The following is a 20460-nucleotide window of genomic DNA, read 5'->3' as shown; positions in this document are numbered from 1 at the left end:
CCATCTGGTTCTGTGATTGTTTCCGTCTGCTGTATAATTAAGTTTGCTGGGTGTAAACTAATTAAGGTGGTGGGATATAATTGGTTAAATAAACATGTTACAATATGTTAGGATTGGTTAGTTAAGTTTCAGTAAAATGATTGGTTAAGGTATAGCTAGCAGAACTCAAGTTCTCCTATATATGCTGCAGTCAATCAGGAAGTAAAGGTGGGGAAATTGGAATCATGTTTTGCTAAGGGGGAACATGGGAACAGAGACACAGATAATGCTCTGTGGTGTCAGAGCTGGGAAGGGGGATACTAAGGAAGGAAACTGGAATCATGCTTGCTGGAAGTTCACCCCAATAAACATCAAATTGTTCGCACCTTTGGACTTCGGGTATTGTTGCTCTCTGTTCATGTGAGAAGGACCAGGGAAGTAAGCGGGTGAAGGAATAAGCCCCTAACAGTTTACAGCAAACCTAAGTTTATTTAACAAAGGAGAGAGGTTGGAGAAGCAGTAAGCACCTTCCATCCTGATTTTGCAGGTGTGATTTAGTAGAGACAAATGGTCACATATAAAATAAAATCATGACATGCTTTCTAGGGCCTAAACGTAACTAGTCTAAAGAAGCCCATCTCACCCAAAGTTCTTCCCAGTGGTTTCAGCCAAGCCTGGCTGAGATTTCTTTTCTTGAAGCAAATCCACTGGCAGTTTCCCTTCTCCCCTTGGCATCCATCTGCTGTACCCAGAGAGTTCCGAAAGGTCTTTGTCTTTACTTGCAAATAGGATGCCTCTGCTGGTTTTGTTTCTTTCTGACCCCTCCCCCACCAATCCACTGATTAGCATTTTGTTCAGACTACAAGTGAGCATCCATTATGAACCATCCAATACTCATGCAGGTAACCAGCCCAAGTGAGAAGCATCTTTTGCCCCCTGCTGGGTAGGAATATGTGGGTCATCTTTTGGTAACCTGCCTTAGCTGCCAAACCTAGGGACCATCGTCAGCATATATATGCAATTCCTCACAGATTTCCCATACATCCATCTTGCAGTACTTACAATGGCCAGTGTGACACAGGCACTCAGAGACCTCGCACAGCATTCTGTGGCAGACTAGTATGTAGGTAATAAACCCCACGGATCCCTATCACCTTTATGTCCTCCTGTGCCACCAGGCCAGCCAGCTGGCACAAAAGTCCCTGGATCACAAGCTCCTCGGCAGACCAGGTCCGGTTATTGCCAGAATCTGAAGCCAGAGACACGTAGGCCTTTGGCCAGCTCCACATCTAATCCTCTTGCAGGAGCAGAGTGTAATACCCAATAGCTTCTGTGTAGGACTAACTTACCAGGTAGTCACCCATCCTCCAAATAGAGACACTGAAAGGACTAAAGTACTTCAGGCCCCCTCTCTCTTGGTCAGTCTCATGTCAGGTCTTGGACTGAAGTGTGAGTGACTCTCCTCAGGGCTGATATTGTTGAACCATTTCAAGTCCTTTGTCTGGAACCAAATTGCATCAATCTGGGTGCTGTTTCCCCTGGGTGTGCATTTAAAAAGATGTATCTGCATTGTTTCAGTACTGGGATTTGCATTATAACCCACCAGCAACTTCAGTTCCTGCAGGGAGCATCCCCCATTGAGCCAGGAATACAATCCCTAGCCAGCCCATAACCATACCTAATAACCTTTATGAATTTGATACAACAATCTGAATATTCCAGGCATCCATAGTACATCACATCTCAAGGAATAATCAAAGACTATTATATTTTTTCCAAAGCTTTGCATGTGTCACACCTTACACTCGCTTCAATGGGACTACTTATTGTCATACTGATAAGGGTAGCATAAAATCCCTCCTGGGTAGCTGTACTGAATCTTTACCTATAATGGGTTAAGAAGCTCAAATAACCTGGTTGGTACTTGACCAAAAGGACCAGTGAGGAAGGAAGATACTTTCAAATCTTGGAGGGGGAGGATTTGTTTGTGGCTCTCTTTGTTTGATCCCTCTCCACACGGAGAGAGAGGCCAGGCAGGTACAACATCTCCTGAAAACCTACCTGAAATGACCCATCTAAGTTACAAAAATTGTAAGTAAGGCAAAGAAATGCATTGTTATTTTTTGTTTTAGCTTGTGAATTTTCCCTATGCTAAGAGGTAGTTTTATTCTTGTTTTTGTAACTGTGAAGCTGAGAAAGAGGGGAATTCTCTGTGTTTTAAATCTTTTTGTTACCCTGTAAAGTTACCTTCCATCCTGATTTTGCAGGTGTGATTTTTTTTTTACTTTTTCTTTATAAATAAAATTCTTCTTTTAAGAACCTGATTGATTTTCAGTGTCCTATAAACAAAAGGTTTGGTCTGTGCTCACATTGTTAACCAGATTGGTTGGTATATTATTCTTAAGCCTCCCCAGGAAAGGGGGTGAATGGGTTTGGGGAAATAGGGACTCCAAGTGACCCTTTCCTGAATTTTTGTGTAAATCACTTGGTGGTGGCAGCAATACCGTCCAAGGACAAGGAAAGGAATTTGTGCCTTGGGGAAGTTTTAACCTAAGCTGGTAAAATATAAGCTTAGGAGATCTTTCATGCAGGTCCCCACATCTGTACCCAGAGTTCACAGTGTGTGGGGGGAACCCTGACACTTGTAGAGTAGGTACTACTTCATGAAAAGATATCACAACTTGGCATCTTTACTGTGTGTCTCAGGCAGAGAGGAAAATTACCCTCTCAAAAAAACTTTTCCAAGATCCAAGTCACTCTTGGAGATTTAACAACCTTGGGAGGAGAAAAACCCTGAAGAAGATTGGACTGAGGACTGGCTAGATGTAACGGAGCACATGTAATGGCAGGATCAATGTAACACAGGTGAGAGATAAGTCCCATACTCACAGACCTGAGCCTCCAACTCACTGTGGTGAAAAAAAGAAGCAACTCCTATTTTATTAGCAAAAATTAGTCTGAAAAGCTTGAGTACATCGAAGAGCATCATTGTGAACAGACTGTTCCAGACATGATGTTAAGACAAATGCATAGATTTGACAGAGCACTAGTGTGTGACTAAATACACTAGTACTAAGTAAGTGACAGAGCACTAGTGTGTGACCCCAAATACTTGACTCCAGCAAGTTGCTCAGAAGAAATTCCAAATCCCTAAGATCTGGGGAAGGGTGGTGAGGAAGGTTAAGCCAAGGTTCTCGCCCCTCCACCTTTGTTGCTGGGGAGGGAGGTTAAGAGAAGCTGAAAAGGACATGCAGGGAAAATATGTTTCAGAAGCTTACAAATTCCTGGTAGCTTTCCCCACCATGTGCTTCAAGGGGAAAACAAACTAGCACCACGTCATTATAATGGGGATCGTATAGTCACTTCTGGCGAGTTAGGGAGCAGGGTTCAGTTTCCACCAGAGTCGCTTCTAGGTAGACTGGTATCCCCCATCTATTCAGTCTGCTGGGTCCAGAGGAGCACCTACCATACCCCGGGTCCCTATCAGAAAGGCACAGGTTTCACTCCAGTCTCTTGTCAATAACCTTGAGGCAATTTTTCCCTTGCTTTAGTCTGAGTCCTGGGTGTTTGAGCTTCCGGAGGTAGCAGAGCCTTACCTAGTAACAAGTGCTGCTTGGAGCAGCTGGCCCCACTGGAGAGAAGATAGAGTGTTACTGGTTGTGTTACCCACAGTGCTGCTCTTTGAAATACAGAGATTTGGACTCAGGAAATCTGGTAGCACTTTGCTATGTGCAAACATCACTGCCATTCCAACAAAATCCTGACAGAACATCCCCCAGGCTGTGAAGGAATTCGTGAATTCCACTCCCTCTCAAATGCAAAGCTCTCAGCTGCGCTTCAGGCCCAACATTTTGATGGCAAACTCCCTCCCCACTCCCTACAGTTTTAAAACACCCAATACAAACAGGTTTTTCCACCGGTTTCTATATCTAGGCTGTTCTTGAAATCACCCGCCGCCCCAGTGCAGTGTTTGGAACCCAAGACAACATTATAGTAAAAGCACCAAAGGCCAGAAAGTGGTACTGCCCAGGTGGTATCACTCATTGAGTGAGTGAAGTACCAAGACCCTGATTTTTAACGTTTTCGCTTTTATCCATTTTTTATGTGTAAAAGGCTTTCAAAATGTATGCTTTGCAGTAGTCCCCGTGTGTACCAAGTACCAGAGTTCTTGTTAATTCATAGAATATCAGGGTTGGAAGGGACCTCAGGAGGTCATCTAGTCCAACCCCCTGCTCAAAGCAGGACCAATCCCCAATTTTGCCCCAGATCCCTAAATAGCCCCCTCAAGGACTGAACTCACAACCCTGGGTTTAGCAGGCCAATGCTCAAACCACTGAGCTATCCCTCCCACCAATTTACAAGAGAAGAATTCTGTGCAGAGGGCTTGATGAGGCTTTTTTCCTTCCTTCTGTGACAAAAATTGAGAGCTGCCTCCTATAGCAGAAACGATCAGCACCAGAGCAGCCTCCAGTCCATGGGTCTTGGAAAACACACAACTGGAAAAAAGACCCTCTCCACCCAAAACTTGCAGACATGAATTCACAGCTAATGGATCACTTTTGCACATATCCCCAGTTGGTGGATTACACTGGGTGCTGCAGTTACTCCCTGACAAACCCCAGTGACTGAAGCAAAGCCTTGCTGTCTAGCGGAGCGAGTCCCTTAAACAGACATTGTCTAATCGTTTCACCCAGGTAGGTTTCAGAGAAATTTTATGAACCCTAGTACTAGGAGACATTAATCTGTATAAAGAAAAGGAGTACTTGTGGCACCTTAGAGACTAACCAATTTATTTGAGCATCCAATGAAGTGAGCTGTAGCTCACGAAAGTTTATGCTCAAATAAATTGGTTAGTCTCTAAGGTGCCACAAGTACTCCTTTTCTTTTTGCGAATACAGACTAACAAGGCTGTTACTCTGAAACCTGTCATTAATCTGTATGTGAACTAAATGAAGACCATTGGCTTTATAGGTAAACATCCCCATGCTCTGTTTGCAGCAGAACAGCAGCTGGCTAGTTCAGGAGAATCAGAGGCGAGACTGACCAGCCTCGTTTCATTTTCCAGGCTTAGTGAGGTGAAAAAAGCAAACAGCCTGAAGAGTGAAAAAATAAATGAGATTGGTCATGGTCAGCTGTCATTGGTAACAGGAAAGGGTCTGCTTTTAAAGAGGATTTCTATCTTGACAGTGTCCCTTAAAATGCCAGACACTTCTATGCAATCCATGTCTTTAGGGGTCTGGAACACATGAGTTATGAGGAGAGGCTGAGGGAGCTGGGATTGTTTAGCCTGCAGAAGAGAAGAATGAGGGGGGATTTGATAGCTGCTTTCAACTACCTGAAAGGGGGTTCCAAAGAGGATGGCTCTAGACTGTTCTCAATGGTAGCAGATGACAGAACGAGGAGTAATGGTCTCAAGTTGCAGTGGGGGAGGTTTAGATTGGCTATTAGGAAAAACTTTTTCACTAAGAGGGTGGTGAAACACTGGAATGCGTTACCTAGGGAGGTGGTAGAATCTCCTTCCTTAGAGGTTTTTAAGGTCAGGCTTGACAAAGCCCTGGCTGGGATGATTTAACTGGGAATTGGTCCTGCTTCGAGCAGGGGGTTGGACTAGATGACCTTCTGGGGTCCCTTCCAACTCTGATATTCTATGATTCTATGATTCTTTCTGGGCCTGAAAGGCATCTCGTTAGCGACCTTTGGAGGAAAATATGATGCAAGACCCTAAGCCTCTCTTAGCAGCAGGTTGCCAGCTTCCCTGCACTAAGCCTGTAGCCCTTAGGCAGAGAGAACAGAAAGGCCTAAGCAGCAAGTCTGCAAGAAACACTGCAGCAGCTGTGCCTTCACCCTATGTGCAGGGAAGCTCTGACCAGATAAGGCTGTGGAAACAGTGGAGACAAGCCTGCTGCTGCTCAAACCGAGGGGTGTCGGAAATAGTGTCCTTGCCTTGCACTGCTGCCTGATGAACTGCACCTTGCTCCCTCCCAGATCCTTCTCACTTTTCCTCCTTCCCCACAGATCTCCCTGGAGAGGTTCAATACTACACCGGCTGATGCGTTTGGGCCATCAGTCAGCACAGTTTGCCTTCAATTACTGGAGAAAGATGACATTGTATCTGCCCCGAAATGCATGCACATGGGTGTGGCCAGGGGAGGTGTTTAAGGAGCAGGAAAGAGAAAAGAAACTTGTCACCACCCTCAAGCTGGAGTAATTTGGTGTTTGCATTGCTTCAAGCAGGACCAAAGAAACCCTCTTGTTCTCTCTCGAGCTGGAATCAGGTCTAGCTCAGGGTCAAAACAAAGCAAATAGCTACTCTGGCCTACCACATGCAATGAATCCTGGAAGGTTGCTGACAAAACACCTAGGGGAATGTGAGGGCTTTACCACCTCATTTAAAATCCAGAAGGCACTTGATTGGAATTTTGCATCAGCTGGTGTTTGTGAGCATTTTCAGCAGCAACTCAGATTCTTGGCTTCTTCCTTCTCAAGCGGAGTCAGACTGTGCTGAAAGGCCATGGGGGTGAGGAGCAAGAGAGGTCTCCCCCTCTGCCCAATAGCTGACAATCAGGTAAAGCTCTGGTGACCCTTAACTCCTGCCCATTCCCCCAGGCACCGAGAACTTTTTGGCAGGGATAGGGTGTATGAGGTATTTAAAACGTGCTCGTTCTGGTGACGCACAGTTTTGGGAGCACTGTGGTTGACAGGTTTTGCTGCCTCTCTGCTGCTGACAGTCTATGTTAAGCTTGCAGCCCCAGGAAACGTGCAGTATTTAGCATGTCATCTCTTGTCAGGTAGCACCCGCACAGCTGGCGGTATCCTGTGAATGATTCCCGCCCATGCAGGATGCGCCAGTTATCCACAAACAGCGCCTACATAAGAGGAGAAAAGCACTGAGAATACAGAGTGAAGAAGTGTCCACATGAACAGAGGTCATACTAGAGCAGATTATCACCTAAATGACACACTGAAACATTAAGTGTGGCCCTTGGGCTGCTCCTGGCAGGCTGCTCAATATATAGGCATTGAAATGAACAATGAATTACTATTTACAGTGCAGTAACTCCTAGCCCCAGTCATGGACCAAGGCACCACTGCGCTAGGTGCTGTACAACTGCAGAACAAAAAGGCACACCCTGCCCCAAAGAGCTTCCAATCGAAGATGAGAGACGACAGATAACACAGACACACAGTGGAGTACAAAGAAACAATGAGACAGTACTGGCACAGTCTATACCATTTGCTTGGTGCTTCTATGGTAGTGGCCTGTTGGCAGAGTTCACCAGCAATATAAACCTTGCATCCTTTGCCCTTCTCCTGCAGTAACAGGGAGAGGGTGGAAGGGGCACAAACTCTAACCTCAGGGGTTGCCATACTCCACTTTTCGAGCTGCATATCCTCCCCTCTGTCATGCAGGAGCAGAGGGAGGTTGTAGCAGCTTTCTGACACTAATCTCCACTGGCTGAATCTATCTTGTGTATACGTAAACCTTTTCGGTAGGCTTGGACGGATGTGTCGCTAGGCCAAAACATGCCTAGGATCTGCACACTTGTAATATAGTCTGGTTCTGTGCATTGTAATTGTAATGCTAGACAAGGGGTTAAAGCACAGCACATCCTGGGCATTGTAAACCCTGGGGTGGACCCTTCTTTTTTCTGCTTCCATGGTTTGTGCACCACACACTTCAGTCATGTCTGGGGTTGGAGAATATTGATTTTATAGACTGTTTTGCAGTGCAAGACTCTGAAAGCAGCCTGAGGACAGAGCTTGATAGGAATGCTGGTCTCATCCGTTTCCTCAGATGCCCTCTACATGTTTCATATATTTCCATTAATAAGATCTTCCACTTCTACAAGACCTCAAAGCACTTCACACATTAACCTTCACAACCTACCTCACACTGGTATTTTTATTGGCCCTACTTCACAGATCAGGAGATCTATTTCCCCATCTGTGGCAGCCCTCCTCCCACACTGTTTTTGGGTGAATTCCCACTATTTTTGCTTTGACTTGTGGCCATATCCTCCCTCTGCCCCACTTTTCTGGTGGTAAGAATGTATGCAATGGAGACTTGGGTGCTGCCGATACAATTCATCCTGCCACAGGGTTGTGAGAGGGAAACAGGCACATGGAACTTATCCAAAGTATTACACCAAGTCGGGGGAAAGATCAGCTGTCTTAATTGCCAGGTCCCTATTATATCTAAATATGTGCTGCCACCCTCAGTGAAGTGAGTTCACATGCTCCCACATCCTGTGACTACCTTGCCTGGCTTCAGTTTGACCCAGAGTTCGTTTTCTGGTCTCCGTAGCTCTGTGGTGAGTGTGCGATGCGCGGCGTACCAGCGATGCACAACATCATAAGGCACTGTGTTGATGACAGCTCGGTCGTAGTTATTGTACCTGGGTCAGAACAAAACAGAAGAGACGGTCACCATGGATCTATGAGCAGAGCAGAGCCAGATATTCCACAGGAAACCTCTATAGTCTAATGCACAAAGGACGTCTTTAGGAAGGCCACAAAAACGCATTGGGGTTACTCTGTATTTATGTAGTAAATGTGTCAGGGGTGGGGTGGGCGAAGAGGGGGGATTTAAGAAGGAACAATTAAATCCAAACAAAATTATCCTCACTGAATTATTTTCCAAAAACAAAACAAAAAACACAACACACCACATTTCTGTTAATATTTTGTTTTGGATTTTTTTTAAACCTGCTGGCCTCAAATGACCTGATTGTGTCCCTTTCTTATAAAAACTCTTTTTAACTACAATTGACAATTTACACTGGGCAGGGTGAAGTCAGAGCATCGCAGTGCTTCAAGACAGAGGCAGCATCATTTAAGTGACTCTGAATCACTCATTTGCCAGCTTGGAATGCTGAGAGGGTGAAATTCATGCAATGCAGAGAGCAGGCAAAAGGCCCGCACACCAGAGTGATTATTTCTTTATGGCTGGCAAGTAGGAACAAAATCAAAAATGATGCATGGTTAGTGACCTGTATGTCAAGGGATAGATGGGTATAAACTCTAAGCGGAAGATCAACCCCGATGTATCATGGAGAACCTTAAACTCCTCCTGTCATAATAAAAGGAGATAGTAGATTGCACAATCTTACTCTCCAATCAGTGACTAGTTCAGGGGTGGGCAAACTACGGCCCGCGGGGTGGAGCCAATCCCTCAGGGCTTTGGATCTGGCCCACGGGATTGCCATGCCCATGGCGCTGCGGGCCCCGTACCACTCCCGGAAGCGGCCGGCACCACATCCATGCGGACCCTGGCGGGGGTGGGGTGGGGGCGGAGAGGGGGCAGAGGGTTCCGTGTGCTGCCCTCGTTTGTGGATTCCACACTTGAAGCTCCTATTGGCTGCGGTTCCCCGTTCCTGGCCAATAGGAGCTCAGGGGGAGGTACCTGCAGGCAAGGGTAGCACACAGAACCCTCTGCCCCCCACTTCCCAAGGGGCCACAGGGACGTAGTGATGTCCGCTTCCGGGAATGGTGTGGGGCTAGGGCAGGCAGGGAGCCTGCCTTAGCGGCGCTCTGCCACCCCAGAGCTGCTCCAGGTAAGTGGCGCCAGGCTGGAGCCCACCCCCCACCCTGAGTCCCGTGCCGCACCACACATCCCTCCTGCACCCCAGCCCCCTGCCTTGATCCCCCTCCTGCACCCCGAACCCCTGTCCTGAGCACCCTGATGCACCCTGCCTGCACCCCAACCCCCTGTCCTGATCCCTCTCCTGCACCCCAAACCCCTGCCAAGCCCCCTCCTGCACCCCAACCCCCTGTCCTGAGCCCCGTCCTGCACACCGCGCCCCCTCCCATACCCCGCACTCCCTTACGCACCCCAACCCCCTGCCCCAGCCCTACATTCATGGCCCTGCATGCAATTTCCCCACCCAAATGTGGCCCTCAGGCCAAAAAGTTTGCCCACCCCTGGACTAGCTCAACACTGTTTTGGGAATACCAGTGCTTGAACAAACTGACCAATCAGCATCCTCAATAGGAAAATCAGTGGAAGCCTGCTTCAATACTATGTACGTTTAATGAAACAAAGGTACAGGGCTGAATGTTTATAGTTCATCTTAGGTGCTGTTATGAGGTACAGAGATGGCAAACACAACTGATCATCATCCAAAATAAAGAGCACAAGCTGGACAGCTTGCATTCTAACCAGAATCAAAGATTCAATAAAACTTGGACTAAGTTTTACCCCCACATCCCTGTAGACTAGGTGGACATACAGAAAGACCTACGTATAAGGGGCCTGATCCTGCTGGCATTGAAGTCAATGGCATGACTCTCATTGACCTAAATAGTGCAAGATCCAGCTGAAGAGGAAGACCTGTGCCACCTGCAGCCCCCCTGCAGAAAGGTGACTGGGCAGGGCAGTGAGTGAGTGCATTGGGGTTGGCAGCGACTCGCAGTCTGAGATTTAAGAGCCGGAGTTCTCTGTTGAAACGTATAGAGTGTTTGGGCTTCTGGCTGCTTGTCCAGGAGTTGAGGCCCTGAAAATTCCCTGGACACCTCCCCATTGTCAGTCTGGGAATTTGGCAGGCACGGAATTGCCACGGGTTTAGACTTTATAATGAATGGCATGGGTAATGACTGAAAAATAAGTGCGTGGAAGTTGGTGAGAATTACATCAAATAAATATTCAGATTAGAATAGTGGCTCCCACCCTTTCTGGGCAACTGTCCTCATTTTTCAGACGAAAACCTTGCCTGTAGACAGGGCCCGTCCCCTCCCTTTCAGCCAAGTGTGCTGTAACCCATATTAGAGCGGAGGCTGTTTCAAACCCAGTCCTGCAACTGTTCCGTTGCAGGGCAGACAACTCGCAGCTGAATGGGAGATGGTCAAGAAGTGGCATTGCCAGAGCTCAGAACAGAGGCTTATCTTTAAAAGATAGGGTAGAGAGCCTAAAGTACCAGTTAGAAGAGCCAGCAGCCCCAGCACTGGTACATGGTTCAGCACTGGTACTGGCTGGGAGAGCAGGAGAAAATGCAGGATGTAAAAGGAGAGTGGTTCTATCAGTCTACACTGTGCAAAAGGACCAGCATGCTGGAAAAGCCACATATGTCTTTAATGGCTACTCCCCCCTCTCCACCCCCCAAACAATGGTGTGATCCATTACTTCTCACCTGATCAAATAGAGCTCATTGTTCCAGGGGTAGATATTCAAAACCGGCCCAATCCCAATCATGTGGTTGTGAGAGCCCACAACATTCTCAATGTACTCATGTTTCAGCGGCACCGTGGTGAGGAGCTCAAATTCTTCAGGAGCTCGCTGGAGAACCTGCTCTGCTGCGTAAAAGCCATCCACCAGCAGCGTCCTGCCACCTGTCCCTTCGTGTTTGAGGCAGTGGAACACCTGGATACTGCAAGGGGGGAGAGAACACACATCACAAACGAAAATCCAGTCAGTCTGTCACTTGGTAGAGAGTGAAGTCATGTGGGTAGTTATAGGAAGATAACTACCAAGAAAGAGGAATGAACCTGGAAAAGAAGCAGCTCATGACCGCTTCAGAGTCTCTTTTATAGTATACTTCATTTAATTGGGACACCTGACATGGCTCAATAGCAAGTGGCAGATGCTGCTGTTTTACGTCGTCAGCTATCATGCACTTCACTGAATGAGGACAAAGCCGGCCAGTGCAAAAAGCTAAGAAGTGTTTAACCCTAAAATATAAGTAGTTGTGAAATTCTAAAGCCCAGTCTTATAACTGAAGTTATTAATTAAAGACTGCAGGTTTATTTAGTAAAGTGTTCCCCTACCCCCCGCCATCCCAACTGAAGTCTGAAATGGCTCCTTCTCTTACTAGGGATTGGAAGACATGCTAGGACAGGGGTGGGCAAACTTTTTGGCCTGAGGGCCACATTGGGTAATAGAAATTGTATGGCGGGCCATGAATGCTCACAAAATTGGGGTTAGGGTGCGGAAGGGGCTGCGGGCTCTGGGGTGGGGCTGGGGATGAGGAGTTTGTGGTATAGGAGGGTGCTCTGGGTTGGGATCGAGGGGTTCAGAGGGCGGGAGGGGATCAGGGCTGGGGCAGGGGGTTGGGGCATGCGGAGAGGCTCAGGGGGTGCAGGCACAGAGCAGCGCTTACCTCAAGCGGCTCCCGGAAGCAGTGACATGTCCCTTCTCCGGCTCCTATGCGGAGACACGGCCAGGCAGCTCTGAGCTCTGCCCAATCCGCAGGCTCCACCCCTGCGGCTCCCATTGGAGTGCGTAGGAGCTGGAGCAGGGCCATACTGCGGCTTCCAGGAGCCGCGTGGTGTGACCCCGACCCAGGGCCCTGGCCGGAGCGCTGCCGAGCCGCTGTCCCCGACCCAGGGCCCTGGCCGGAGCGCTAGAGAGGAGCCAGGTCATAGTATGCCCACCCCTGCACTAGGACATGGCTTAATTAAAATACTGTGTTACAGTTTCTACAGCAGTTTTTACAATGATCAAATTGCATTGAAGTACTATAAACTATTCCCAACCCAAAAGAAGATTCACCCTGGATTTTAAAAGTTGAACAGGCATAAAACTAATTCCTCTAAAATGCCTTACAATAAAGTGAGTTAAAACAAGGCAAGCTTTGGAAAAAATAGGGAAACCAAAGTTAAAGTTCTACTTAAAACATGAACCTCTCTCTCTTAGATGCTCATCATTGTAGCATCTGAGCACCTCACAATCTAACATATTTATCCTCAACACCCTGTGAGGTAGGGAAGTGCTACTGTCCACATTGTACAGATGGGAAACTGAGGCACAGAGCTTGAGTGACTTGCCCAAATCACATAAGGAGTCTATGGCAGAAGGGAATTCAATTCATAACTTGAGTCACAAGCTATTTCCTAGCCATTGGGCCAGCCCTCCACAAAATATTGTAAGGTGTGGAATTGCTCAGACAAGGGAAACCAAACAATCCAAACTTTACCCCTCTACCACCTCCAACATATCTTTCTCATTTATTTCTCTTCATACCTACTTGGTAAGGTGTAGTCTGTCAGATGGCACCCTCCAGCCAAACAGAACTCCCCAGCACCAGTTTTATGAGTTGACAGTTTCACCCATTAAATTACCACCACCACTTTCTGCAGCATTCTGTGCTTTCTCTGGAAGTCTCCGGTCCAATTCTAACTGACTGGTCCTAAGTTTTAGGAGGCCCCATGAGAAAGGTGTATAGTGATCCATCCAGCTCATTCATCCAGCACCTGCAGCTTCTCTCTGTTGGGCTCTAACTATCTCCTTACACCTACAAGCTGCAAGAGACTTCAAAACTCGCACTACAGATTCAAAGGCAGATCTCCTTACAATGGGGAGAGCTGCTGACAGACCAATATGGCTGCAGAAAGGTTGCTTGAAGACTCTGTGGCTTTCAAAAGGTCAGCATCCTGTAACACCTAGAGGTAATCCTACCTGTTCATTTTAGGATATCAAAACCAGAGATAATGCTGCAGGCCACTGCAGACAGTGACACACTAGGGAGACAGGTTTTTTTCAAAGCAGAAAGGAACAACAATAGCTAAAGATTAGCAGTTTCTCCAGCTACTGGTTTAATCAGAAACCTTTACTACTCTGCAAGAAATAAAGGCATTCACTCTTGAGGACTTTTTTCTATTTGTTTCAGTGGAGTTTTCATCAGATAGTTCCTTAATAAAATCAGCTCTGAAGAGCATACTTCGCAAAAAAGGGCTCAGAATAATGCCTGGCTGTTCATAGAACATACTAGAGCAGCCTAGCTCCTGGATGACGGTGTGCCAGCAGGACCTATGCCTTGTGCAAGTACTCCTCTCCCACATACAGGGCATACTAATAAATCATTCATTTAACATCCCTCGCTGCTATGCAAGTTACTCCCTGCCACCTACGTTTCGTGCTAGTTTCATTGCCATGACAGTACATGGGATATGAACTGGGCAGCTGGAGCTTAACTCCGGCAGGCAATTTTGTAAGTTCCCTCTACCCTTCCTGAGGGCTGCTCTGCAGTTTATATGCAGCCAGAGGATCTCTCACCATTATTCCTTCCTCTGCTTTAAAAGCTCCATACTGCAGTTGCCACCTTTCAGATGATTAGAAATAGGGATGTAAATATCCATTTAAAAAGTTAACAGTTTAAATTATTAAAATTATGTTGTTTAATCGATTAACCAATTAAAGGGAGAGGGGCTGTGGCCACTTGCTCTGGCCGGCCCGCGCAGCTGGGGTTACAACAATTAGGGTCGGTTAATCAGTAAGACTAAGGCTTACCGTTTAATCATTTTAGTATTTTACATCCGTATTTAGAAAGTGCTAAGTAACACTGGTCCCTAATTGAACCTTTGCCTGGTGACTGAGGGAGCTGTCTCCGCAGCATTCCCAACCTCCCGCTATGAAAAGACAGACTGAAAATGAGGCCTTGAGTCTCCTGCGCAACAGTGTGATCCACATTAGGCCAGCTGCCTTCTTCTCTCAGGGCATCAAAACCTGCATCACAAACAGGGTATAAAGTCTACATCACAAGGGCCAGACGGGACTAAAACTACTTGTGAACACAGAGTCTGGGAATGAGCACTTAATGAGCATGTTGCAGTTCTGAACATATTGAAAATGGAGACAGGCATGAACTTTGGAATTGAGGAGTCTGAGCAGCAGGCTGTTTAACTGATGATAGTAATACACCACTGGAAGAAAGTAAATCCAAACTTATTTGAAGTTCTTGCTCAGATCATGTGTAATGATGGTAAATAAGTCAGCACAACCCACACATCACAGCCTACAAATAATCAGTCATTAATATGCAACTTGTGAATTTTGGGATTCTGGAATCTATACATAGATTTTCATAGTAATTTTACTAACGCTGTAAAGCACATAAACTGCTAAGTAGCTGGGTGGCTGGGCCTACTGTGTATATGGTCGTAAGGCCAACGTCATCCCAAAAGAGCACCAAAGAAGAACCTGAGTCATTTTGACAGCAAGATGTAGTCACCCAAGAGCCAACCCCTAATAAGAATGTGTGCCTGAAGGACCAGGAATTTTTAGGTGGGGAAAAAATGGGATTTAAAAACTAAAGCATGCTGACAGATTCCTGGTGCAGCAGTACCGTACTGTTGGAATGGGTGAGTCTGTTTAGTGCCTGGCTAAGGTCTAGAACCAGCCAACCCACTTATCAAAAATTCTGCCATTAGAAACTTCAGTCTTGTAAATTACTCTTGCCCTTTGAGCTGCATCTTTGGGAACCAGCACAAGCACCTACCCACAGGGCTCCTGGAAGTAGGTGGTGTCAGTGTGACGATCCAGAGCCAGTTTTGTGTATGCTGTGTCTCCCCGGGAGAAGTCAGAGGTGAAATACCACATTCTACCATAGATGGTCTCCCTGGAAGAGAAAAGACAGGATCTGATCAGGTGTACATGACAGAGGGGCTAGTAAACACAACTGGTGAGGCACAGATTGCTTTAGGGAACATCCTAGCTGTTTTTATAAGTGTATCTGCCACCATCCCCCAAAGTGTACAAGTTAGAAAGTCAGAATATCGTGTGCTGCATATTTTCTAATATAAATTAAGTGACTCATTACTAATGTCTCAAGTGAAGGGGTTTCTACTACTTTAAGTGTTTGTTTCCTCTCCCTCATAACAGAGCTCCAACCTCTCCTGTGTAACCCCCATAGCCTTTGAAGTCTCGTGACCAATATCCTCCAAGCAGATGAATGGATTGCCTCTTACAGCTGAACACTATTCCTATAAAATCAACAAAAGCCTCACTCTTGAGTCATGTGAGGCATTCCCACAGTCTGAAGATGCTGACCCTCACACAGCACATTCCCCCTTCCACCCACCTCCTCTGGGATTGCACAGAAACCTTGCTTGAGTTCCAAGGCCCCCCGAGTTTCCGGTCCAACACCCACTCTCCAAGCCTTGAACCATGGGGAAGGAAGATGACCAGCAGAGGAGGAAACAGGCTGATGACAAGCAAATTGTAGAAAGCTGAAAAACACTCAGCCCTAGATTCTCAAAGGTATTTAAGTACCTAGCTCCCAGTGAAATCAAAGGGAGTTAGGCACCTACATACCTTTGAGGATCTGAGTCTCAGTAATGAGGCCTATAAGTACCTAGATAGATAAGACAGATAGGACTCCCTTGGGAACCCATCAATGCCACTCCTTAACCAGCATGAAAAGAGTGGAAATTCCATGATGTAAATCTCTGTATTGCTAATGGCCTGGGGCATGTAAGCTGTTTCTACAGCACTCAGTTTGGAGACAGCCTGAAATTCAAACCCAGGCTAGACCAGTGGAGTTTTTGTTTTGTTGTACACTTGAAATATCTTTCCCACACTTCTCCTTTCGAGCCAACTACAGATTTTTTTTTTTAATCTTTCCAGCTCCCAGGCCCAGGGCTGCCCTCCCAACCCTTCGTATTAAAACAGGAAATCTCTCTCCTAGTGAAGCTCAAATCTTCCCAGTCCAACACTTACTCATTGATCTTCGCATTATCCATTAGCACAACAGTAGCCAGATGCTGCCTATGCAGCTCCACAATGCCATAATCCTAACTTTAATAAGGAGGTGGGGCCCGTGGACATGGCAGGTTCTACAATGCAACATTCCATCTTGAATCAAATGGCCTGGCCACAGAGACTGCAGGTCCCAGTATGTAATACTTCACCTTGACTGGAGTTATATTCTGGGATCGAGGGTAAGTGAAGGCTGCACCTTCATACTAAAGAGGGAGACTACAATCTGCTCCTTGTTATGTGTGTGGCCCTTGGAGCTCCTAGTAAGTTGCATGTGGCCTTCCTTGGGGCACCTCTAGTTACCTGATCAAGCTGATTCTCTCTGCTAAGATTTCCGTGTCCTCTTTGGTCGGGGGGACGTTTTCTACAAAAGCAATGCCATACAGCAGGAAGTTTTGCAGGAATTCTTTCAGCCCCTCGTTTGTCTCCAGGAAGCTCTGGCAGTCCACGGAGGGCACTTGGGCTTGCTGATAGATCTCAGCATTCCAGAGAATTCGAGGATGCATGACCTGCCGCTTCTGACCCTCATAGCTGTTCTTCACCAGCCACTCTAACCCATACCTGGTCACATGACCATCTGGCCCTGTGATAAAATAGAAAGCATTGTTGCCACTGGAGCTTTGGGGTGATCAGTCAGTTAAAACATGGGACTGGGATGTAGTCATCAGTCTACAATTTTGTCTAGCAACAGCTTCTTACTGCGGAATTAGATTTTTCTTGGACAAGTTACATGAAGAAGTTATCTTTGAGGTTACAGTGAGAAAGTGAGCATTTGATACACCACATTGTTATTTCATATTTCAGTGCACCTGGTGACTCCTTTATTTGCATTACAAGTTCTAGTTCCCAGCTAAATTACTTTTACTTTAGTCTTAGGGCTCCATATTCTCCCTAGGTCTGACATCGTGCCTTAGTCAAAGTTCAGAACAGAATGCATTAGATTTGCAGTCCTATAACCTGAAATCAGATCCATTAAAACCCCCTAGACAGTACAGAGTGGTAATGCATGGGGAATCAGGCACTGATAAGACAGGAATGGTCTGAATAAACTGCTGAGCTCTAATGGGACAAATCTACAATCACTCCTCAGAGCTGGAGAAAAAGTGACGAGCTGTGGAGCAGAGAACAATGGGTAGAGGATAAAGTAGAAGACAGGAGTTCTGATCAGACCTTCACATTACGAGGGAAAATGTAAAAGAAAGGAAGTCATTCATCTTCTAATGTAGTCTTTGAGTGTCTGCATTTTCTCTAGTTCAAACAAAAACATATTTGGTGAAAAAAGGGAACAGAGCTTTAGACTCTGAGGGAATGTTTATAACTGTAGCACAGGCCAGAACCACTCTCTGTTCTCAAGTTATCTGTTCACAGCTAGGTCTCTTCCCAAAACAGCACTTGATCCAGAGATAAGCCTTATCATCAGCCCAAGAATATAAGCTAAAGGGCACCCATGGGGCACTGGGAAATCTTTACCATATGCCTATATTCAGTTCTTACATTCGTTTAGAATTTTTTTTTGGTGGGGGAAAAAAGGGCACCACTTGTTTTGTGACTACGATGGTTTGATCCTATTTAAAAAGATATGCTTTAAAAAGTCACCTCTCTGAATTATATATTTTACTTGTTAAAAAACACCCAAGAGAAGAGAAAAAAAAAATATCTTGAACTTTGTTTATTTTGTGCAATGACTACACACAAAGTGCTGTCCAGCTGAAATGTTTCCGCATTTGTGTGGGTCTTTTAACACAACCAACAGGGGAAAGCAACAGTATATAGTGGAAAAAACATGCCTCTCAATCACGGGAATAGGCAGGGAACTGAGGTAATGTGTGGGACCTGAAGCTATTTTGAAACGTTTCTGAAATACACTAGGTTTCTAATTGATATTGTTTCTTAAAGACTAAATCAGCAGTTCTCACAAACCACTGTATAACAAACTGTCAGCATGCATGCAAAAAGATGCAAAATAATGAGCCTGTGTCTAAACAGAGAAGCTTACCACTAGAGTTATAGTGCTAAAATCCCTGTGTGGACACACTATGGCTAGGTCTACACTGCACTTTTGTCGGTAAAACTTCTGTCAGTCAGGGGTGTGGGAAAAAAAAAAAGAAAAGCCATCCAACTGACTGACAAAAGTTTTACCGATGAAAAGCACTGGTGTGGACAGCACTTTGTCAATGGGAGATGTTCTCCTGCCGACAAAGCTACAGCTGCTCGTTGGGGGTGGTTGTGTTTTTCTGCGAGTACAGCTCTCTCCTGCCGGCAAAGAGCGGTTACACGGAAGACCTTACAGCAGCACAGCTCTGCTGCTACCCACAGTGCAACACTCCGGAAGTCGACGCTAGCCTCGGTACTGTGGAAGCACTCCGCTGAGTTAATGCACTTAGGGGATTTTGTGTGGGGACACACACAATCGACTATATAAAAATGATTTCTAAAAAACCGACTTCTATAAATTCGACCTAATTTCGTAGTGTAGACATACCCTATGACTACTGCAGTATATAGCTATGCCAGTAAATTTCCCCATGCAGACAAGCCCCAAGTTTCAGATCTCCAGTGAGAAACAGCTTTTTAGACACACTGACAGTTTTCTTTTCAGTTAAAAGCAACACAACCCTGGAAATGATTTAAGGCATGTGTGGATTGTAGAAAGCACCTAGGGACATCTCGCAGAATGACACTCTTCAATGTTTACCTCGGCTGCAGCTAGGCCCCTTCATAACATTTAGTGCAGACTCCCTTGACTTACATGTTAGAAAGAGCGTGGTCTCATCCACTCGGACAGTCTTTGGTTTGATGCATAGATCCACGCTAGCTGTGTCTAGGCTGCGCTGGTTAGTCTTGGTGTTGTAGCAGGATGCGGAACGGCAGTGATCACGCAGCCACACATAATCAAAGCGCATCAGGGTCTCTGCATACCTGAGCTCTGGGGAAATAGATAGTTAAAAGAGTCCTTGGTCAAATAAGTTAAAACCAAGGGTTGTCTACACTGCAGCTGGGAGGTGTAATCCCCACTTAGCTAGACATACACGTAAGCGCTGTGCGAGCTAGCACACCAAAAATAGCAGTGTGGCTGCAGCGGCCCAAGTACATATCAAGGATTTCAGACTTGGGCGGCTAGCCTGAGCTGTTGTGGCCACACTGCTATTTTTAGTATGCTAGCTTGATCAGAGCTAGCATATTTATGTCCACCTAAACTGGGAATTACACCTCCCAGCTGCCGTAGAGATGTACCCCAAAAGGCTAAGAACCCCACCTGTATAAGCCCACTTGCAGCAACTACGAAGTCTATTAGTATTTACCCTCAAACCACTACACACACACACTATCTACCTCCAAGGAGTGTTGTGAATATTAGGCAAGTGTTGTTTTAACCAGGGCCTAGTATTCTATAGATTGTTCGATTCTCACGGAGACCACAAAAGTCCCCTCCTGTGACACTGTTGGGAAGGAAGACTGCAGCCTTAGCCATACACCTAGGCAGTTACTTATTCCTTTCTTCCCTATTCCTTGACAGACCAGACCATTCCCTTTGCAGGCAACTGTCCGAGATCAGATGCTTCCTTCAGTATGGCTGAAACCATATTGCTAATGGGCAACTGTATAGAAACACAGAAAGAGGAAAAAGTCCAGCCAAATAGGATAGGTATAAATCAACAGGCCAATCTGAATACAATGGAAACCACCACTGCACTGGCACTAAGCTTGACACTGAAATATCCCTTGACCTACAGCATGGCAGGGCGCTTTTGCCTTTCTCCCATCCCCAAACAGCTTAAAACTGTCTTATCCAGCTTTGATATCTCTAAGAATGTCTTTGTGTAAGAGGAGAGTCCCTCCCCCTCTAGTCCAGCTTGGCTTTTGAAATCCAAGTATCCAGATCCATATGCAATTCGGCATTGCATCATCCTTTGGACCAAAGTATCTTAAATACTGGGCAATTTCCTTTAATTACATACTTAAAAGAGATGCTTTCAAATACAAAGGTCCCCTAAACTAGCCTCATTTGTAGT

At 46.1% G+C, this 20460-nt stretch overlaps 1 protein-coding gene across 5 annotated transcripts in view; it reads right to left on the bottom strand.

Moving 5' to 3' along the window:
• Window positions 1-2889: 2889 nt before the first annotated feature.
• TMLHE (trimethyllysine hydroxylase, epsilon) overlaps window positions 2890-20460 on the bottom strand; it is a 47663-nt gene continuing 30092 nt past the window's right edge. For 4 of the 5 annotated variants that reach the window (XM_073360561.1, XM_073360557.1, XM_073360558.1 and 1 more), the window contains 6 exons: window positions 19197-19373; window positions 16751-17030; window positions 15189-15308; window positions 11106-11342; window positions 8237-8375; window positions 2890-6845 (listed from right to left, as the gene is read on the bottom strand). In XM_073360561.1, the coding sequence (XP_073216662.1) occupies window positions 6714-6845; window positions 8237-8375; window positions 11106-11342; window positions 15189-15308; window positions 16751-17030; window positions 19197-19350 (1062 nt within the window). In that variant the 5' untranslated portion in view covers window positions 19351-19373 and the 3' untranslated portion in view covers window positions 2890-6713. The remainder of the gene's footprint in view (window positions 6846-8236; window positions 8376-11105; window positions 11343-15188; window positions 15309-16750; window positions 17031-19196; window positions 19374-20460) is intronic. The other variant, XM_073360559.1, reaches the window with a different exon arrangement.

Source organism: Lepidochelys kempii, chromosome 9 (assembly GCF_965140265.1).
Source record: "Lepidochelys kempii isolate rLepKem1 chromosome 9, rLepKem1.hap2, whole genome shotgun sequence".
Classification (NCBI taxonomy): Eukaryota; Metazoa; Chordata; order Testudines; family Cheloniidae; genus Lepidochelys; species Lepidochelys kempii.
Note: the sequence above shows the minus strand (reverse complement) of the source record. Positions and strands in the feature narration are given on the sequence as shown.